This window comes from Pyxicephalus adspersus, chromosome 4, assembly GCF_032062135.1.
Source record: "Pyxicephalus adspersus chromosome 4, UCB_Pads_2.0, whole genome shotgun sequence".
In the NCBI taxonomy this organism is placed as follows: Eukaryota; Metazoa; Chordata; class Amphibia; order Anura; family Pyxicephalidae; genus Pyxicephalus; species Pyxicephalus adspersus.
In genome coordinates, this window is record NC_092861.1 from 72,249,411 (window position 1) to 72,268,222 (window position 18,812).

At 40.7% G+C, this 18,812-nt stretch overlaps 1 protein-coding gene across 9 annotated transcripts in view; it reads right to left on the bottom strand.

The window, feature by feature from the left end:
- The window catches only part of SYNCRIP (synaptotagmin binding cytoplasmic RNA interacting protein), a 22,247-nt gene extending 10,952 nt beyond the window's left edge, over positions 1–11,295 (bottom strand). For 5 of the 9 annotated variants that reach the window (XM_072408607.1, XM_072408606.1, XM_072408604.1 and 2 more), the window contains exons 1-7: positions 9,751–11,249; positions 3,788–3,906; positions 3,255–3,362; positions 2,689–2,802; positions 2,430–2,606; positions 2,189–2,324; positions 696–901 (exon numbers count right to left, since the gene is read on the bottom strand). In XM_072408607.1, the coding sequence (XP_072264708.1) occupies positions 696–901; positions 2,189–2,324; positions 2,430–2,606; positions 2,689–2,802; positions 3,255–3,362; positions 3,788–3,906; positions 9,751–9,937 (1,047 nt within the window). In that variant the 5' untranslated portion in view covers positions 9,938–11,249. Of the gene's footprint in view, positions 1–695; positions 902–2,188; positions 2,325–2,429; positions 2,607–2,688; positions 2,803–3,254; positions 3,363–3,787; positions 3,907–9,750 lie in introns of all 9 variants that reach the window. The other 4 variants (XM_072408609.1, XM_072408608.1, XM_072408610.1 and 1 more) reach the window with 3 other exon arrangements.
- Positions 11,296–18,812: the final 7,517 nt, after the last annotated feature.

Here is an 18,812-nt window from a genome sequence, read left to right on the forward strand (position 1 = left end):
TATGTGCCATTGATTGTCCCCTTCTGATCACTGACTCACTTTTTTCTGGCTTCTATGGCCGGGTAACAGACTCCGTTAGGGCAGGGATCAGCAGCTTGCTTGTTCTTTGAAGTTACTTTCAGTTTCACTCTGCACTGCAGCCAGCATCGAGAAATCACACAGAGGCACACAGTATCAGGTATCGGTGGGTGTCTTATTTGCAGGGGGTGCTTTATTTTAATTGTTTGAGCAAAAATCGGGGGGTGGCTTATTTGATGGGGATGCCTTATCATCGGGGAAACACGGTAGAGAGCCTTGCTCTATACTCCACATCGCTGAAATATGCTGATAATACTTGCCAATTACAGGTAAGCTCGCCAACAACTTTAGTTTTACTTTAAGCACCCATATGAACCATGCTCTTACGAACCCTGGACCCTTAACACTGTAGTGCAAATCCAAGATTCTGACATTTACAATCTACCCTGCCCAGTATACTCCAGTTTTGTATGATACACAAATGCACATATAAATAGAATGCCATAATTTAATATGTGAAAGGACTGGGGAATGGCTAGAACCTCTATCAGGCTTTTTTTTTTAACCATTGTGAGATGTCCTCTTTTTGTCCAAGTGTCACCAATCTCCCAGAAAAAAAAACAATGTTCAAAAGTAATGTTCTTCACAACTGGAATAATTTGAGTAATGCACATTACCTTTGCCATCACCTCTGGATCAGGATCTTCAATAGGATCTGCCCATTCCACAGTCACAACATTACCCCATACTTTCACTTTGCCACTCATTAGTCGCCGCCTAGCCTGAGCTGCTGTTTTATGATCCTCATACTCAAGAAAACAGAAACCTCTATTTTTTTTCTTATCATCTGGTTGATGATATAATATAACATCGGTGAGACCCTCTGTGGGGATAGAAAAACAAGAATTGTATCAAACTACAACATGCTCACAAACTGTAGGCAAAGTTTAAGTATTAAGTGCTTAGACATCACTTATATTGCTTCAACAGCCTAACTTAACGTTATACAGCCCATTTTCCCATAAATTTGAAAAACCGTTAAAAAACGTTAAATCCAGCTTAAGATATACATGGGCCAATATAATTTCACTACTTGTCTAACACAATAAACAAAGCGTGCCCAAAGCAGCAGTCACCAACCGGTGATCTGTGAGAAACTTTTTGGTGGTCCACAGAAATTTTTGGACATTATTTGCAATTTTTATGAATAATAAAAATAAAAATATTCTAATACTTATATTCTGAATGACAATTTTAGCCTTTATATTGCACTGAACTCACAAACTGTACTAGAGACGGAAAAACAAGGGAGGCACAGTGTGACATCAATGTAGTTTTAACTTGTATGAGACAACCGTTGCCAAACCGTACGCTTCAGTATTGTTTCTACCATTACAACAAGCACCCTGCCACGAATACCGATTCTCATCCAACTGTTTTATCCTATTTGTTTCTCAGGTGCTCTTTTAAGGCAAGTATGACGTTACAATGTTTTTTCTTTAACTGGTATATTTATTGATATCAAATAGTTTGACTTTTATAACTATCATTTCTAGTTTGGTCTTAAGATTCGAATGAAAAACCCATAATAAGTGAGAAAAAGCAAACAAACGGAGCCTCCACAGTCCTTGTCGGGCACCATTAGGAAGATTAATATTTTACAAACGTATTTATCTTTTTTTTAATCATATTAATGGTCCGCAGGATTTTAAACTATGGATTTAGTGGTCCGAAAGGTTAGCAACCGCTGGCCTAAAGTATACCTGTCACATATTCAAAGGGAAAATAGGATTTAACTTCCTATAATGTGCTCATGCTCAAAGACATCCTAGATGCCTCAAACAAATGGCTGCCTACAGATCTGAAGCCAGAGAATTGACACTCAAGTGAACTGCCAGCACCATGGGGGAAATACTTTAAATCCTAGTAGTACTTAAGGAGAGTAGCAAGTAAATGTCATTAGGCCACCTATACACTTAACCCTGTGTAACCAACAAGACTACATATAGACAATCGTATTGCTTAAACAGCTTTAAAAGGGGACAAAAGGGAAAATCTAGTTGCTTAGGGTTTATCCACAACAATGCTCACAAAGAGGATCTAGTCCTTATTGGTTTAAACAATTGTTTCATTGTTTTCCATAAGGATTTGTCACTATAACACAACTTACCTGTGACTTTGCTAAATTCTTCCACAATTTGTTCCTTTGTTTTACTTTTTGGAATAGACCCAACAAAAAGTCTATTATTGGCAACTGAGATGCATACACCAATATGCTTTCCAGGGCGAATCTCATGGTTATTATACTGGATAAGGAAATAAATAAAATCTCAGAATTCAAGGTACACAAGTTAAGTGTTAGTATTAAAGATTGAAAATACTGTCTGAAAAAAAAAAAATTCCTCACTTACCAACTTGACAGCTTCCTGAGCAGCCTCTTTAGTACAGAATGTAACAAAAGCATAACCCCTATTCAAACCAGTTAGAGGATCCATCATTAAACGGAGGTCCCAAATTGCTCCAGCCTTTTCAAATAATGGTACAAGTTCATCTTCAAAAAGGTCCCTTGGAATCTTTCCCACAAATATCTAATAAATAAATAAAAGTTTTTTTTTAGATAGGGAGAGTTAACTATTGTAATCAAATCGTTTATAAAAAGCTTTGTTTTACCTCTGTGCCAACAGAAGGCTGTTGTCCTGAGTGGACCATGTTTGGGGGTGGGCCGCCATATTTTCTTTGACCAGTTGTCACATCTAGGGTATATCCTGTTCTTTCTAGAAGGGCCTAAAGCAAACAAAAAAAAAAATATAATTATAATATATATATATATATATATATATATATTCACTAGGCAAGTTCTGTATTATACAGCTATCTCCGGTTTTCAATTCCTACTGTACAAGCCAGGGCTCACGATCATGGAATGCACTTACACTTATGTCCAAGCTATACAAGCAAGAATGAGATTACAGTCAAACTTTAAAAGAAAGGTTTTGAAGCAGCTATAGGTGTATGTAGGCGCCCCTAAATGTTCATATTTCCAGAAGTATGCCCGAAAATATGGGCAATAAATGTGATAACCAGAAAATGATAGTTACTTGGCTGTTACCATTGGGCTCTGGTTTTCATAGATAAACTCCAGAATTATTAAAACATCTGCCGATACATGTACTTCTACTACTACTACTACTATAAAAAGGAATAGATAAATGGTGAAATATTCAGTAAACACATACCTTTATTTTGGACTCATCTGGTCCTTTGCTGGAATCAGCAACTTTGGTCCCTTGTTTTTCTCTCTGCCTATAAGTTTTCATAACTCCACATAAAAAGGCACTTTTATTCTAAAGTGACATAGAAAAAAAAATATTACAAAAACATTTAAATTCTAAACTTCTATCCTCAGTAAATTAGACATTTTGGACAGAATGTTATCATACAAAAATGTTTCACTAAAGCAAACAATCTGACTTTGCGAGTTACCTACAAGTCTCTGAATTGCATTGAGTGAACTTGAGAAGAGACAGATATTTATGCTTGGATTTGGCTTATTCATAAATGGTAACTGATTGCACAAAGGTGCCTTATATTTGACATACAAACCCACATCTGTTTAGGAATTCACACTGCCTTACAACAGCCAATATGAACATCACAACAGCTAGGTAAAGGCCCAAAAAAGACCAATGTCTAATCACTGCACATCAAGAAAGTCAACTGCATGTTTCCACCGACGCTTACATAATATTCCAATACAAGTCATGTTTACCTGTACATGCGAGAGGTCACTGTCCTTAAACTGCTGAAGTACAGCTAACGCACCTTCTTCATTGAATTCCTTTAAAGCTTCGATAGCTCTTTCATCTAGATCACTATGTGCAACTAATCCTGTAGGAACAACAAAACAAATTTTAGGCCATGGAGTAGCTCAGAAGTCACCTAAGCTAGGGAAAAAGAGGTATGAGATTTAATAGTTCATACTCTGCTTTTAAAGTGTTAACAAACCCCTCTATTTGACAGTGTTGACTGTGGAGGTAAAATACTGCAGGGACCTACCTAAATGGGTAAAATAAAAAGATTGCCAAGGAAGGCCCTTACACAACATGGGTATTGAGAAATCTAAATGTGATTTACAGTGTCAGCTTAGAGCTAAAATTCAAGCACAAAAATAGTTTAATATACTCTTCAATGGCCAGAAAGGATATCAAATTTATTTTAAATGCACCAAATGTCTTTACAAACCCAGATCATATGTTCACTCCAACCCCTTTAAGCCAGGTGCATCACCCAGCACTTTTCAGTAACTACCAGGCTGTTTTTGGGTCACAATACAGGGGCCACCACCAGCCTACAGCTGTTCCCCAACCAACTTGGAAAAAAAAAATCTGTGGGGGAACACTAGATAATATCTGGTAAAAGTAGAAGACATCAGCACTGTGTTTTGCACAGCCTGTGAAGAGAATATAGCTGTGGGAGGAACTGGACCAGTCCTCCTCCTATAGACTGCCTGCGAAAAATGTGGAGAAGATGGAAGATAGAGGACCAATCTATCAACACAAGCAGAGAGCAGTAATGAATGGTTTTTACAGATGGGTAAGCAATGTTTCCTTAGTCTCTAAGACACTAGAAAACATCTGCAGTTTGCTTTAATATGGCTAAAATTTTAATATTTACTTCTCCACAATGTCTATAGATACACAGGTGAATATGGACTGGTTTTAAAGTGCATGAACTGGCAGTGTTAAATTAAAATGTGTTTCTATATGGCAAAAATCATGTATAACTGTATGAAATGTGTATGTGAAAAAGGAATACAAAGCTTTTTTTTTTATTTTAAATTAATTCTAAAAACACGGTCATCTACTGTTAGAACTGAACACTGCTCAACAAACCAAAATAATGTTAAAACGGAAACTAGAATGCATTCAATTTTTGGATGTACTTTCAATTAACCTTAAAATATTTATTATATATACTTATATTTTATTCTTTTTTTTTTCAACATTTAAACAGACCACCATCAACTTTTGTAGTTGTTGGCCTCCATTGCTAACAGAAAATCTAAATAAAAGCACACTGAGTTAAGTCTTTCCTAAACCCATACGATATAATGAATAGGGGCTGCACAGAGTGGTACTAGTACTGCTCACTACGTCAGCTAATACATGTGCAGATGCCGGTTCTTTTTGAAATAGCACTGCTCTGGGAGTAGGACAAGGAATGACAAATGTGAAAAAACAGACTAAGGATGTATTTAAAGAGTAGTAAATCGGACATCACAAAATATTTTCTTAAAGAGAATATATGCTACTGAAAACAAAAGGAATTATGAGTGTCAGATGCACTGCTTTATATATAGATGCCAACCCACAGTCCGAGTTATTATTTGTATAGGTTAACAGCCCCTCCTATGACAATGCTCGGCAGCAAAAAAAGCTGTAGCTCTAGGGGATTTAACGCTGCAGGTAGAATGATCACAGGACTATGTGGAGAGGTTACAGACATTTATAGTTCCCATTGGGCCATGTTTAAAAATTAACTACTTTCAATCACCCAATGGCAAACCGCCCCGTATTTTTCATTCAATACTGAAGATTGGCAAAAGACTGGTCAAAAGTATATTCCTGGTATCTTTGTAGGTAACCTTTCCTTATTGATCACTGCCCTGTCTTGCATTCAATGTGGAAGAAGCATTTTGGTTCCTTAAAGCGTACCTAAACTCAAATTTCACTTTACATAAAAGAGAAGACAATCCTTTTATGTAGGGTAAAAATTCATTTTTTTTTTTTTTTTTTTTTTTTTTTTTTTTTTTTTTTTTTTTTTTTTAAGTGCAACACCCCTTAAAAAAAAAAAAAAGTGCAGCACCGCCTCCTATAACTTTGATCACCTAGTCGACCAAGAACGAATGGGAGCACACAGCCTCCTGGGATACCTGCGTCACACATCCCAGGAGGCTCTTGGGTGCTCCATCTGCCCATGTCCGAGCATCTCAGGCATGCACAGGAGTCTTTTTATGAAAGGAGGGAATAAATTGCCGATCTCGTGCATGTGCAGTGAGTTCGACAAGTTTTTTTCCAACCTACACCTAGCGCCTGGGTCGGGTTACGTAGGAAGAACCAGGAAGAAGAGGCGAATATGGCAGCGCCCTGGCTCAGAGACTGATACTGGGACAACACAGAATGTGATGGAAGACACCTCCGGACCGATCGACTGAGCTGCGGGATTGAAGGCAAGTGTGTTTTTTTTTTATTTTGGGCATTTTTCAGTTTACTTCCTCTAAGTCAGAGCCTCCATCCAGCACATCAGTGTGCAGCATAGTAGTGATCACCCTTAGATCTCATCCTTCAGACATACAGCTAGAATGTTGTGGGCACAATCACCATCTTCAAGAGGAAGATTGCTATTTTCAGGGCAGAATTCCAGGAAAAGGTACATTTTCAGGATAATCCTTAGGCCAAGTTTACGTTAGATTTTCCCAACAATATAGGAAATCTTTACTGGGATCTAGGTTTTGTATTCATAGCAAAGTAAAAAGTGCTGCAAATACGCGGCCCCTTTGCATTAGTGTTTTATATCCTATCTTTCTACAGGGGTACAGGTAGTCCATATTACTATAGTAGGTTGCCAATGCACAGACAGGAGCGCAGAGCCCACATACACTTGAAAAAGTCACCTTATTAAAAAGGATACCTGTAAATTTTGGGCAAATATGAGCAAGATTACAATGTCTCCTGATTTGTGAACAAGTAGACAACCAATAAATTAAAGAAACATGCAGAATTGTGGGGTAAAAAAATTGATCAGGGAGCATAAACTATATACAGTCATATTCATGTCAAATTACCCAGAGCTGCTGGGACAAAACTTGGGCATTTATGAATGCTGTGTGATTGGAGAATGGACAGATAAACAAATTGTAATATGAAAACCATTTATTGAGCATGCCAGACCACAGCAGTTCTGGCTTTTTGAAGGACAGCTGGATTTTTGTGTGAATTAGGCATACAGTCACAGATGGTGTATTGCCCCTCAGAAATCAATAGTCTATTTTAAGTAGAGCAATACTAGAAACCCCCAGGGATGGATCCCCTACCACACTCAGTATTGTACAATATAGCAAAATCCTTTTAAACTTTTTTAGCTAAAGAGAACTGGAAGTCAAAAGGCATGCAAGGCAAATAAAAAAAAAAATACTGCTATAATTTTTTCTTTAAAAGAAAACTTGTAAAGATATAAGTTGATCTAGAGAGGGTTTGATCCATTTTATATCAACTGCCCAAGTCTGACAACAAGATCCTTGGCAATGTCTCATCCAAACTCTCCTGCCTTAAGAGGTCTCTGCAGATTCTTTAAAATATTGCCTAGCACTGTGGGCTACAATGCGATTTGAAACGCGCACAGGCGGACCATTTAGAACAAAAGATCAATATATTAGAAACACTTAGTAAAAGCAAATGAACCATCTGCCTTTTAGTTGGTCACCAATTGCACCTATAATGCATTAAAGAAACCCAATTTGTGCTATACCTAAATCTACAATGCCCAAATCCTACTTAATCATACCATCTGAAATGAACCCAATTACTAAGTAGAATGAGTCAGGAACATATAGTCTTACCCAAAAATTAGCATAATTCACACAACTGCAATTTTGCTACAGTGCTAGCAAGTGAAATAAAGCTTTAGGCCAGGGTGTCAAACTCAAATACACAGAGGGCCAAAATTAAAAACTTAGACCAAGTTGCAAGCCAAACTTGAAATTTATTGAAAAAAAACAATCTCATTAAGAAGAAACAAGAACACATTAGAAGAGCATGCAGTAATAAGCAGCGGATTGATCTAAAATGTGTGTTCTTGTTTCTTCTTATGGAGATCATTTGGATTCACATTACATATATAAAACAATTATTGTAGCAATAGCTCTTATGATAATTCCTGATTATTGAGCTTACCTGTCAGTATAAACTCTGCAGGGGCCATGCATAGACTGCTGTTCAGTAGACACAAGTGATGCCGTTACTACAATTCCCGGCATCAATTGGGTGTATAAAATGTGGGGCCACGCATAGGCAGAGAGGCCGCTGGTCTAGAGACGCGAGTAATACCGGGAAATGAAGTAGCGGCATTGTGGTTGTGTCTAATTAACGGCAGCTTAATATGAATTGCAGCTAGCCTGCTGTTACTATAGAGTGCAGTAGCGGCGGGCCAGCTGCAATTCATGTTAGGAACCCTTTTGGGAGCACCCCCCCAAAAAAAGTAAGTACTGGGCCAGATTTTGACACCCCTGCTCTAGGCCCAGTCAACCCAGCAAGCAAGAACATTTCAGAGAACATCGTGGCGGCAAGACTTATGGCCAGACTAAGCATAACACTTCCAAGTTTGGTGACAGAAACACCGGCACCTTTTAATAATAAAGGATTGGACATTTACCTCTTGGGCAATAGGGAGTGTGCTCACCATAATCTGCCACCAATTTACAATCATTAGCTTGTTGCAAAGCATTTGTATTAATTAGAATGAGTAACTAGTCTTAAAGAGCAGGTAGTGTCTAAAGAGCTCTATGGCTTACAATATTCAGCAGAGGTTTTACAGTATGTGATGACAGGAAATGTACATTTTCATCCCAATGACTTGTCAGGACCCAGTACAATCTTTCCTGTTGGTGAGGCTGCAGAACACCCAGTGATACTTCCCCCACAACTACTGGTACAAATATGTCTATGGTAAATTGAACTTCCATTCCACTTTCATATATCCAGGCGTTTGGTAACATTATCACTGTACACTGTTAGAGGCACACAGGAGATTATAAAGTAAACGTCCATCATTTGTGTCTGCAAGAACATCTGCAGTGCTGAATTTCCCCAAGCTACTTGTAGTTTACAAAGTATTGAGAAGGCATTGAGGCCAAAGGCAGCCAAGCACCTAGGACTTTAAGGTGCTATGAAATGGCAATCTTAGTTTGAGGGTGTTCATGACAAACAGAATTTATTCATATAGTAAGAAGTCCCAAATCGGTGTCACCATCATCCATACACCTCCACAATCAATTTTTCAACTGATACATGAAAATTTTGAATAGTGAATGGAGGAAGGATCAACTCTTATAATTATGTTTCCATAAAGACTCCACATTACAACATACTTCAGCTCTACTAAAAACTTGCTTGATTGGATGAAGAGTATACTTTTGTGGATTGTCACCATTCTTCATCACACTACATACTTGCCTTAGTAAAGCCCTGAAGGATAGATTTCTGAGGGAAAATGACTCATGTATAGTTTCAGCATTGCGGTATATACCAATATTTGCACATCTGATCTGAAGGTAGGTCAGCAATGTCATGCACACATCTCCTTACATTATGTAACAGAGGTATAAATCATACTTCTACCTGTCCTAATCTTTACACAAATACACATTTCATCAGTCATAATGCCAAGGATTATTCACAAAAAAGAGATGAAGAACAATATTAATATAAAATAAGTAGAAGAGAAGGGCAGAGATTGTGACAAATCCTTGAATGGTAAAACCCCTTCACTGTTTGAGAGTTCTGATAAAAAACAAAACACTGTCTATGGACGCCTCAAGCACTGAATGAGATGGGCACACCAATTATACCTGCAGTTCCCATGTTTTGGAAACCACAAAAAGTTGCTAATTTAGGCAGAATCCAATGGGGAAAATAAATGGAAAATAGAAGTGGTTTTGCAAGAACCAAGTCTTACCTGAAATGTAAATTTCATCTAGTTTTTCAGCAACTTTCTGTGGTAAACCAGCATCGAGCAAAGTCTGCAAATGCTCTGATGGGACAACTGCAGCATAAGTATCCATGGACTCTTCTGTACCATTTCCATTTACATGTTCAGCGGCCATATCTCCAGATATCTGTACAAATGCAATAATCAGCATCATTAACCCACGACTGGAAATCAAACTAAGCACGTGTCAGCCTCACCACATACAAGGAAAACAAAAGCCTTTATTAAACAAAGCATTGAAGGAAAATAAAATCAGGCCTGTTGTAACCTGAAGCTAGCCAGGGACATTGCTTTCTTATATTGCAGAATGGCGGGGATTTCTATAGGACTCACCAAAAAATATCTAAATGGAATATATCAAAGCAGACCCGTGTGTGCTGCCATTATCTGCGACCCAAACCCTCTGCCGAGACCCAGTAAGCAGACAGAAAGCGGGCACATCTCAATTCTTATTCCAATGGTTTGATGTTTGGTAATGGGGAGAAGGGGCTGCATGATCCTGTGTTTTCTAATATTAGAAATGGGATATAAATGTACAAAAGCAGGTGACCATTCCTCATTACTACCAAAGGTTTCTGCTGCTGTCACAAGGATTTATTTGTAGATGTTTCCAATATAGCGCCTGATCTTCCTACATGTAGTGTATGATGGCAAAATATAAATGGTACTTGTGCTGACAGGTGCAGGACATGCTTGTAGTAGTGAGATTTGCTTCATACTCTGGCCTGATGATGCAGGGAAGCCATGCACATTGGCAGCACCCATTGATCCGGGCCCTATAAACGTGCTCATCAGGTCCTAGCTTCCCGCCTGCATGGCTGGAGAGAGCAGACGGGGAACAAAGCGCCTCTTCCTTCTCCCCACCCACCATGATCCTAGGCCGGGGCCCGCCGCTAACACGTGCTCCGTCCCTCCAGCAGGGCGCACAATGCCTGCAGAACAATGGCACATCGCACACCCTCATCCATCATCTACACGGACCCCACCAACGTGCCGCGGACATCGCCGCTTCCAGGGATCTGGCCCGATGGGGGGGGGGACACCCGATGGGGAGTCGCTGTGTGTGCTCCATAGAGGCCCGGCACACCGAGCACGTTCTCACGGCCGCACACCCGTCATGCTGCCAGGCCGATTCCCCGAGCTATGCCGCCAGGATGCAGAGTATCTGGTGTGCGGGGCGCTCTCGGTACACGGCCCGTGCTTCCCCGGCCTCCCCGCCCCTCGCACAAGGCAGCCGCGGCCAACGTGCTCCTGCTGGAATCCATTTTCCATAGGCGCCGGCTCCACAGCCAGCAGAATGGGGAGAGCCGCTCACTTACCTGTCCCGGTCCGGGCGGGTGCTGGCTGTATCCGGGCTGCCTGCTCTGCTCTCGGGTGTCACGGCGTTGGACGAGCGCGACCCTCGTGTAGTAGTAACAGCTCCTTGTCCGGCGGAGTGTGGCTGTTGTAAAATGGCGGCCGAGAGAGCCGAACTCACGCCGCTGGCAGCCAGTCCCACCCCTCCGTCGTGAACGCGCAATAAGCCACGGGCCCGCGCACAACTAATGGAACGGCTGTCATTCAGGTCCGGGGTTTCCTGTGCTACCCCTGCCGGCTTCACATGTCCCGCCTTTCCCGGGGAGGGTCCGTGGCGCAACCCTGCGAAGCCGCCCAGGAAACCCCGGTGATGGAGCAGCGGCCACCGCCAGCTCTCAGTGTGGGCGTGTGTGCGGTGTATGGCGGCTCTGCAGAGAGGGCTGTGTGATAATACGGAGCAGCAGCCATGCTGTATTGTGAGGGCACAAAGAGCCTCGTCTATATACCGGAGACTCCCACTTATATTGCCGGGGCTCAGGGTCACCGCATTCCATAGGGGCCGCCTGACAAAAGGGTGGGACAGCCGCTCTGCATTCACCTAGCAGCGCTGACATTTCTAGAAAACACGTGCTGGAGCTGGCATGTGGTCAGCCATTCCATTCAAAGCAATCCATAGACCGGCTTCTCCATGTTTCTTCCAGGATTATGGAATGGTACAATGGTCATTTTATTACTAATTCAGTGCACAATGTACGCCTCCCCGAGTTGTGTGCTCACATGCATTGCATTGGCTGCATATAAAATGGTGGGCGATATCCCAAAACATCTGCGGAAAGCATGGATCCTTTCCACAGTGCAATGTGCGGTAGTGTATGGAGGTTGCAATGTTACGCCTTAGAATATAGACCCGTCACTTAAAGTGAATGTATCTAACATTAACACCACAGCGTGACTACACCCCAAGGCCTAACTGTGCCCCCATTACTTCCCTTCCATGCACCCCATCCAGCACCGTATCATATGACTGGCAGGGGCCTCCCAAAACTTCATGTTAGAAGTCAGCCTGTAAATAGTCTGGTGGTTGTCAGAGGGTGTGACAGCCCCCCTACAGCACCAGACACTGACACCCCTCACCACTATACCCCTAGGCAATGAGATTACTGCTCAATGTGTTTTTTTATCTGCAACAGGGGACTGTAGGTTTTCTCTCTCTGCTTTATTGTTCTGTGACAGGAGGGTGTGTTCTCCTGTCATCTAGATGGCTAAACAAAGCATGTGCTCTCTTCGGCCAATCATGGCTGACCTAGATGACAGGAGAACACACCCTCCTGTCACAGCAGGTTGCATCCCAGGAGGGACAGAGACACCTGCTGGCTGTGTGTGGTATAATACTAGAAACTCAGAGTTCTGATTGACAGCAGGGGAAGAAAAGGGGTTGCTGGTAAACCTAAAAGCTCCGACCTAGTAAACACATAATTGTCTGTTATTGTTCCTGCCAATGCCATGTCTTCTGTAAGAAGCAGAGACTTTCAATGGATCATTCACTGGAGATTGTGCTAGATGACAGAGTTATTTTTTTTTACCAATTCCAACTTGCTGTTCTTGCACAACTGTCAGCAATCCCAGAAAGATGTATTCACTTACAGATCAAGGGAACAACTTCCCCCATCTCTTAGATTGTAAGCTCTTTTGAGTCAAGTGTTCTCCTCCTCCTATATCATTGTTTGTATTTGTTTATCATTTGCAACCCCTATTTAATGTACATTGCTGCATAATTTGTTGGCGCTATATAAATACAGTTTCATAATAATAATCAGGTACATCCTACAGGCCTAAAGGGTTTTTCCACTGAAACCTCCCAGTTATACAAATGCAGAATTTAGAACTGTGGTAATTGGAATACCTCAGACCTTATAAATCTACTTATAGATAAAATGCATGGTATCACCTTTGCGTGTTCCATAATATTATTTTACATATGTATATATTTTTTACAATAAATTAAAAAATTCATTAGGAGTAGGAATCCGTAACATTGCCACATCCGCAGTTCTTATCAAGAATTTATATTCAGATATAGGCTAACAGTGTTACCAGTGTTACTATTTGAATTTGGGTTTGGTTTTGTTTTTTTTTTTGGTTCAGACAGAAATGAATAATGCCACGTAGAAGCAAGAAACACTGGCAACCATTTTTGTTGTTGGCAGCGTCCTATTAGATGCCTACACCATAGCATGTGCCCCACCCAGACTTCATAAAATCCAGTGCTCATCTTTGCTCTATCCATTGATATAGATCAGGGGTCGGCAAACTCTCTGACCTTTAGGCCAGATACGGCCTAGCCGGTAGTTCATTCCGGCCTAACGCCCCCTGGCCGAACCGTGGGTTGCCGGCAGACTGGCCAGGGGGCGTTAGGAACTACCAGAGCTAGAGCTGCTGGAGCTCCGGTGCCGCCCCTTGCAGTTGCTCCCCTATTTACCAGGACTGGTGTTGATACTTTCAGCGCCGCCGTAAAAAGGGAAAACTCCCTGAAGGTAAATTCCTCTCCTCCCCAATGCATACGGAGGAGACGGATTTACCTTCAGGGGGTGTTCCCTGGTGGTGGGTGGAGCCATTAGGGTGTGTCCGGCCTAGTGTGCTCCCACCTAGTGGCCATAAAACTTTGCTGACCCCTGTTATAGATAGTAACTTGTCACACACACACATCTAGCAGTTGTCAGTATTGTAATATAGCATGTGTACAAAGCTAGTTATACCATTTGTACATTGAAAGGGGAATATTCTTTTTTTTGTATGTCGCGTTTAACAAGCACTTTTTGACAGGGTTGTTGTAAGACCCCCTGCCTCTCCAAAAAAAAAAAAAAAAGTATGTTTATGTGCCGTTGCACAGTTAGTTTAAAAAGTAGACTGTTCTTTTTGTAATAAATTTAAAAAGTGTTTGCATCACTGTTGTGAAAAAGTTACAGGTTAGTGTGTCCATTCACAATTGTGATGATTTAAAGTTAGGATTCAGAATCCAAACATTTTGGACCAGTTAGGCTAAATGCCCTTTGAACTGAACAGAGGCATATTCAAGCAACACTATTGTATGCATTTTCAGTCGTAAATCTAATAAGGATTATTTCACTCAGATGATGATTTAAAGTGAAACTATAGTTCAACAATGAAAAACTGGGACCAGAATGGGACATCTCCCGTATCTTCTGTTATAAAATATACTTATATACAAGTAGAAAGAAGGAGAAAAAAGACAGGCCTTTTGTAGCACAAAAGTTGGTTGTGTATGTGTAGTTTATTTAGTTGGAGTTATTTTGATCTAATCTCGACATAACTCCTCTGTGCTAGAACCTAGTGCTAACACAGTCCTACTAGTCTAATTAAAGTGGATTCATGAACAGTATCAATATATGAGTAAAATGACAGACATAAATACAAGGTTATTCTCTGTTACCAGATGCATTTTGCCCAAAAAGGGCTTCCTCAGGGGATCTTGATAATATTATAATAATAGATAATAATACTGTGGATAATCCAGCAATTTAAACACCTTCTCTTCTTCTTTCTCCCATAAATAGACCTGACACATACCTCAGACAAAGTATGTAATGGCATTATATGGTTTTGCTGTTATGACTTAAAGGGGCTCACAAAGACACGCATGTTCTTATTTTCAGAACATGATTAATGCATGGGGATGACGTGTGATATGGTGTCTCAGGGTAAGTTCTACCAACACTATGTATCCTAATAAAAGTTTGGCCCCCAACTTGGCCCCTTTTGTGATGGGCTTAAGTCATAGTGTTATACTAAGCATTAATAGATACAGTAATGATTTTGTTATATTGTAACTTGCTTCAGATGTTAGAATCTGATAATTACAATGTCACTATTTCACAGTGTCTCTATGATGTGGAGTGGGAAGGTCTTTCGTTGTATATCCACATCAATGCCTAGTGTTGTGAACACTTTTATTGCCTGCGCTAGATGGCAGGATCTGGAAGACTTCAACAGGCTAATAATTTCAGCAAAGTTGTCCATGTTCATGTCATGGACTGTAGTGGTTGATCTCTGGGATGTGCCATTTAATGTACTTACTGCAACCAGTAGCAGCGCTGACCTTGTTGGTCTTATGTTAACAGATGAACTTCTCTACCTCCATTTCCGGGTCCCATGGAGAACACTAGGTCTTCTAGGAAGAATATTCACACTTTGTGTACCCCTGTGCACTTTGTGCATGAGGGCCACAACCTGGCAACAGCCTGCAGCACAACATCCTCACCTCTAGAGGCTCTGGAAAAGACCGGGCAGCTGCTAGGACTCTGCACACATCTCTACCAACCAGGTGTATCACAGATACACTATCGTGAGTAATAATTTTCACCCAGAAGGAAGTGTATTATTAGCAATATCACCAGGTGAAAATGATGTTATTGCTTGTTCTGGTGTTGATAAAATGCACACAAATGTAAATAAACATGTGCACACAAGAAACAAAAATGGGAATAAATGCACGCTGTAAAGCAGAATTAACTTTAAAAACTACTACAATGTCTCTTCTGCTAAAGCTCAAACTTACCTTCCATAATAAATAAACCTACGATATATATTGTAATATAACATATATTATAATATAATAAACTTACCTTCTGTCTTCTATAGAATGTACAGCTCAGAGTACATTCTCTGTTAACTTCATACCAGACATAATAAACTCCAGTACACATTTGCTGGAGTTACATCATTCGGATTTGGCTAAACCAGATGGTGAAAAATCCCAAACTCAGAAAATTACCTGGTGAAGATGATAACACTGCAGGGAGAACACAGACAGGGCTGGGTTTCCCACTGGCCTATTTAGGCTGTGGCTTAGAGCACCATGGCCACTAGGGGGTGGCACTGCAACTGTCAAAATGACATGTCCTATTAACCCGAGCACAACATCATCTCATGTTGCATCCTTTGCCCAGACTGCAGTTAGCATATTGACCGCTAGGTGTCAGGAGAGTACATAGCAGGGTGCAGTCAGTAGCCTAGGTGGCTTTCTCAGGCTGTGCAGAGATAGAACTTCAGTCAATTGAAATAGAAGTGAGAGGTGGGCCATGTGATGACACAACCATCTATTCTGTGCTTCCATGGTGCACAGCAGTCCTGCTGAGAGTAACCCTGTGCCCACAGCCTCAAGTCTCCCAACAGCCAGACATTCAAGGTAACTGTCAGCACTTTCTTTTCTTGCTCTTTTTGGTCATCAGGCAAGTTTTCAGGCAGCCACTTGCTTTATGCAGTGTGCATGGTTCTAGTATAGGCAATGTATTACATCAAAACATGTAATAGGCTTATGTGACAGGCGGTGTGACTTGATGGGTATGCTAATGGCAACTGATAGAAGAACATGGAGGCAGCAACGAACCTTAGTGATTTATAGTTTACCCAGCCCAGTTATAGTTTGAATAAATCAATGGAACGTAGTGTTCTTTACTGTTATTTGTGGTGGGAAGAGGTCAGACCGTTTTTGTAGGTATTTATAGAACAGGAGCAAGATTCTAGCGTTGTAGTAGTTTACATAAAAAAAGAATTCTGCAGTCTTTTGTGGGAATAAAAATCATTTTAAATGACACCCCAATGCACCAAGACATTGTGCCTGCAATTGAAGCCCTCTCCAATAAGGTCTGATAGAAGAAAAAAAAAACAGATGGCAGTTGTCTTTTCTACTCACCGCCTGACCAATGGCCTGTGTACTGCTATTGACAAATGATTTTATGGTTTTAGTCGGCTAAGTTTACATGTGGTGTGAAGCCACTACAGCACCAATGCATAATTGTTTGTATGAACAAACTCCCTATGGTACATTGTGGTCATTTCTTAGGTTTTTCACCATTATTTGGGCATTTTCCTTTCAGTAAATAAAGTATTTAAGTGTTGGTGATTATTTTCTTTATGTGGAACAGATCTCATGGGATGGGGGCCGGCACAAGATTACTGGTCTAGGAGAGAAAAAAACAGAAATCCGACATTGAACACAGGAAGGTAAAGTTTACTTTAGCTTTAAAGTTTGTAAAATACATGTGTAAATATATATCCATAAGATATAAATTCTGCACCCCCCAGAATGCCAACTGTCAGAGTTCCTGCTTATTGTTTATCTTTCCTATTACAGCTTGTTCTGACAATCCACATTGCAGAACTAAAAATGTCATTACCCAACCAAAGTAATGATTTATAGGGCCTGCTTCTGCTACCCTGCATTCTGCTACCCTGCATTCTGCTTTTTTGTGCATGGCTTGGAGTGGTCCGGTTTAGGTTAATTGACCTGGATCCTTGTACAGCAGAAAAGCATATATACCGGTAGTAGGATATGCTTACAATTATGATAACTCAACAACAGTCTGCATTGTCATATGTATTATAGTGAAAATGATAAATTAAAGAATTACAGCTTCTGTGGGCCCTTGTTTCCTGTGTTTTATGGACACAGAAGTCCTGTGCCTGCTTTTTTCCTCTGCAGAATGGTTAGGGATGCATATTGGAGTTCCATTGAACCTTCTATTTAAATTACCTACATTCCAGGTGCATCAAAACAAAAATTAACGTAGCATAGTTTTTTTTTAAATCACTAATCCAAAGAAGAGAATATGTGTTCCCAAAATACTGTAGAGTAGGACATTTGCTCTCTACAGAGAAGTCAACAATGCTCCTTTGCCAATTTTTCTGGGGGAAGAAAATTCTGATGCTGCAGATTAAAAGGGTGCCACTACAATTCCATGCTTGGTGAATTTAAAGGCTCACTTTCACTAATGTTGTCATAGCCTATTTAGGCTGTGGCTTAGAGCACCATGGCCACTAGGGGGTGGCACTGCAACTGTCAAAATGACATGTCCTATTAACCCGAGCACAACATCATCTCATGTTGCATCCTTTGCCCAGACTGCAGTTAGCATATTGACCGCTAGGTGTCAGGAGAGTACATAGCAGGGTGCAGTCAGTAGCCTAGGTGGCTTTCTCAGGCTGTGCAGAGATAGAACTTCAGTCAATTGAAATAGAAGTGAGAGGTGGGCCATGTGATGACACAACCATCTATTCTGTGCTTCCATGGTGCACAGCAGTCCTGCTGAGAGTAACCCTGTGCCCACAGCCTCAAGTCTCCCAACAGCCAGACATTCAAGGTAACTGTCAGCACTTTCTTTTCTTGCTCTTTTTGGTCATCAGGCAAGTTTTCAGGCAGCCACTTGCTTTATGCAGTGTGCATGGTTCTAGTATAGGCAATGTATTACACCAAAACATGTAATAGGCTTATGTGACAGGCGGTGTGACTTGATGGGTATGCTAATGGCAACTGATAGAAGAACATGGAGGCAGCAACGAACCTTAGTGATTTATAGTTTACCCAGCCCAGTTATAGTTTGAATAAATCAATGGAACGTAGTGTTCTTTACTGTTATTTGTGGTGGGAAGAGGTCAGACCGTTTTTGTAGGTATTTATAGAACAGGAGCAAGATTCTAGCGTTGTAGTAGTTTACATAAAAAAAGAATTCTGCAGTCTTTTGTGGGAATAAAAATCATTTTAAATGACACCCCAATGCACCAAGACATTGTGCCTGCAATTGAAGCCCTCTCCAATAAGGTCTGATAGAAGAAAAAAAAAACAGATGGCAGTTGTCTTTTCTACTCACCGCCTGACCAATGGCCTGTGTACTGCTATTGACAAATGATTTTATGGTTTTAGTCGGCTAAGTTTA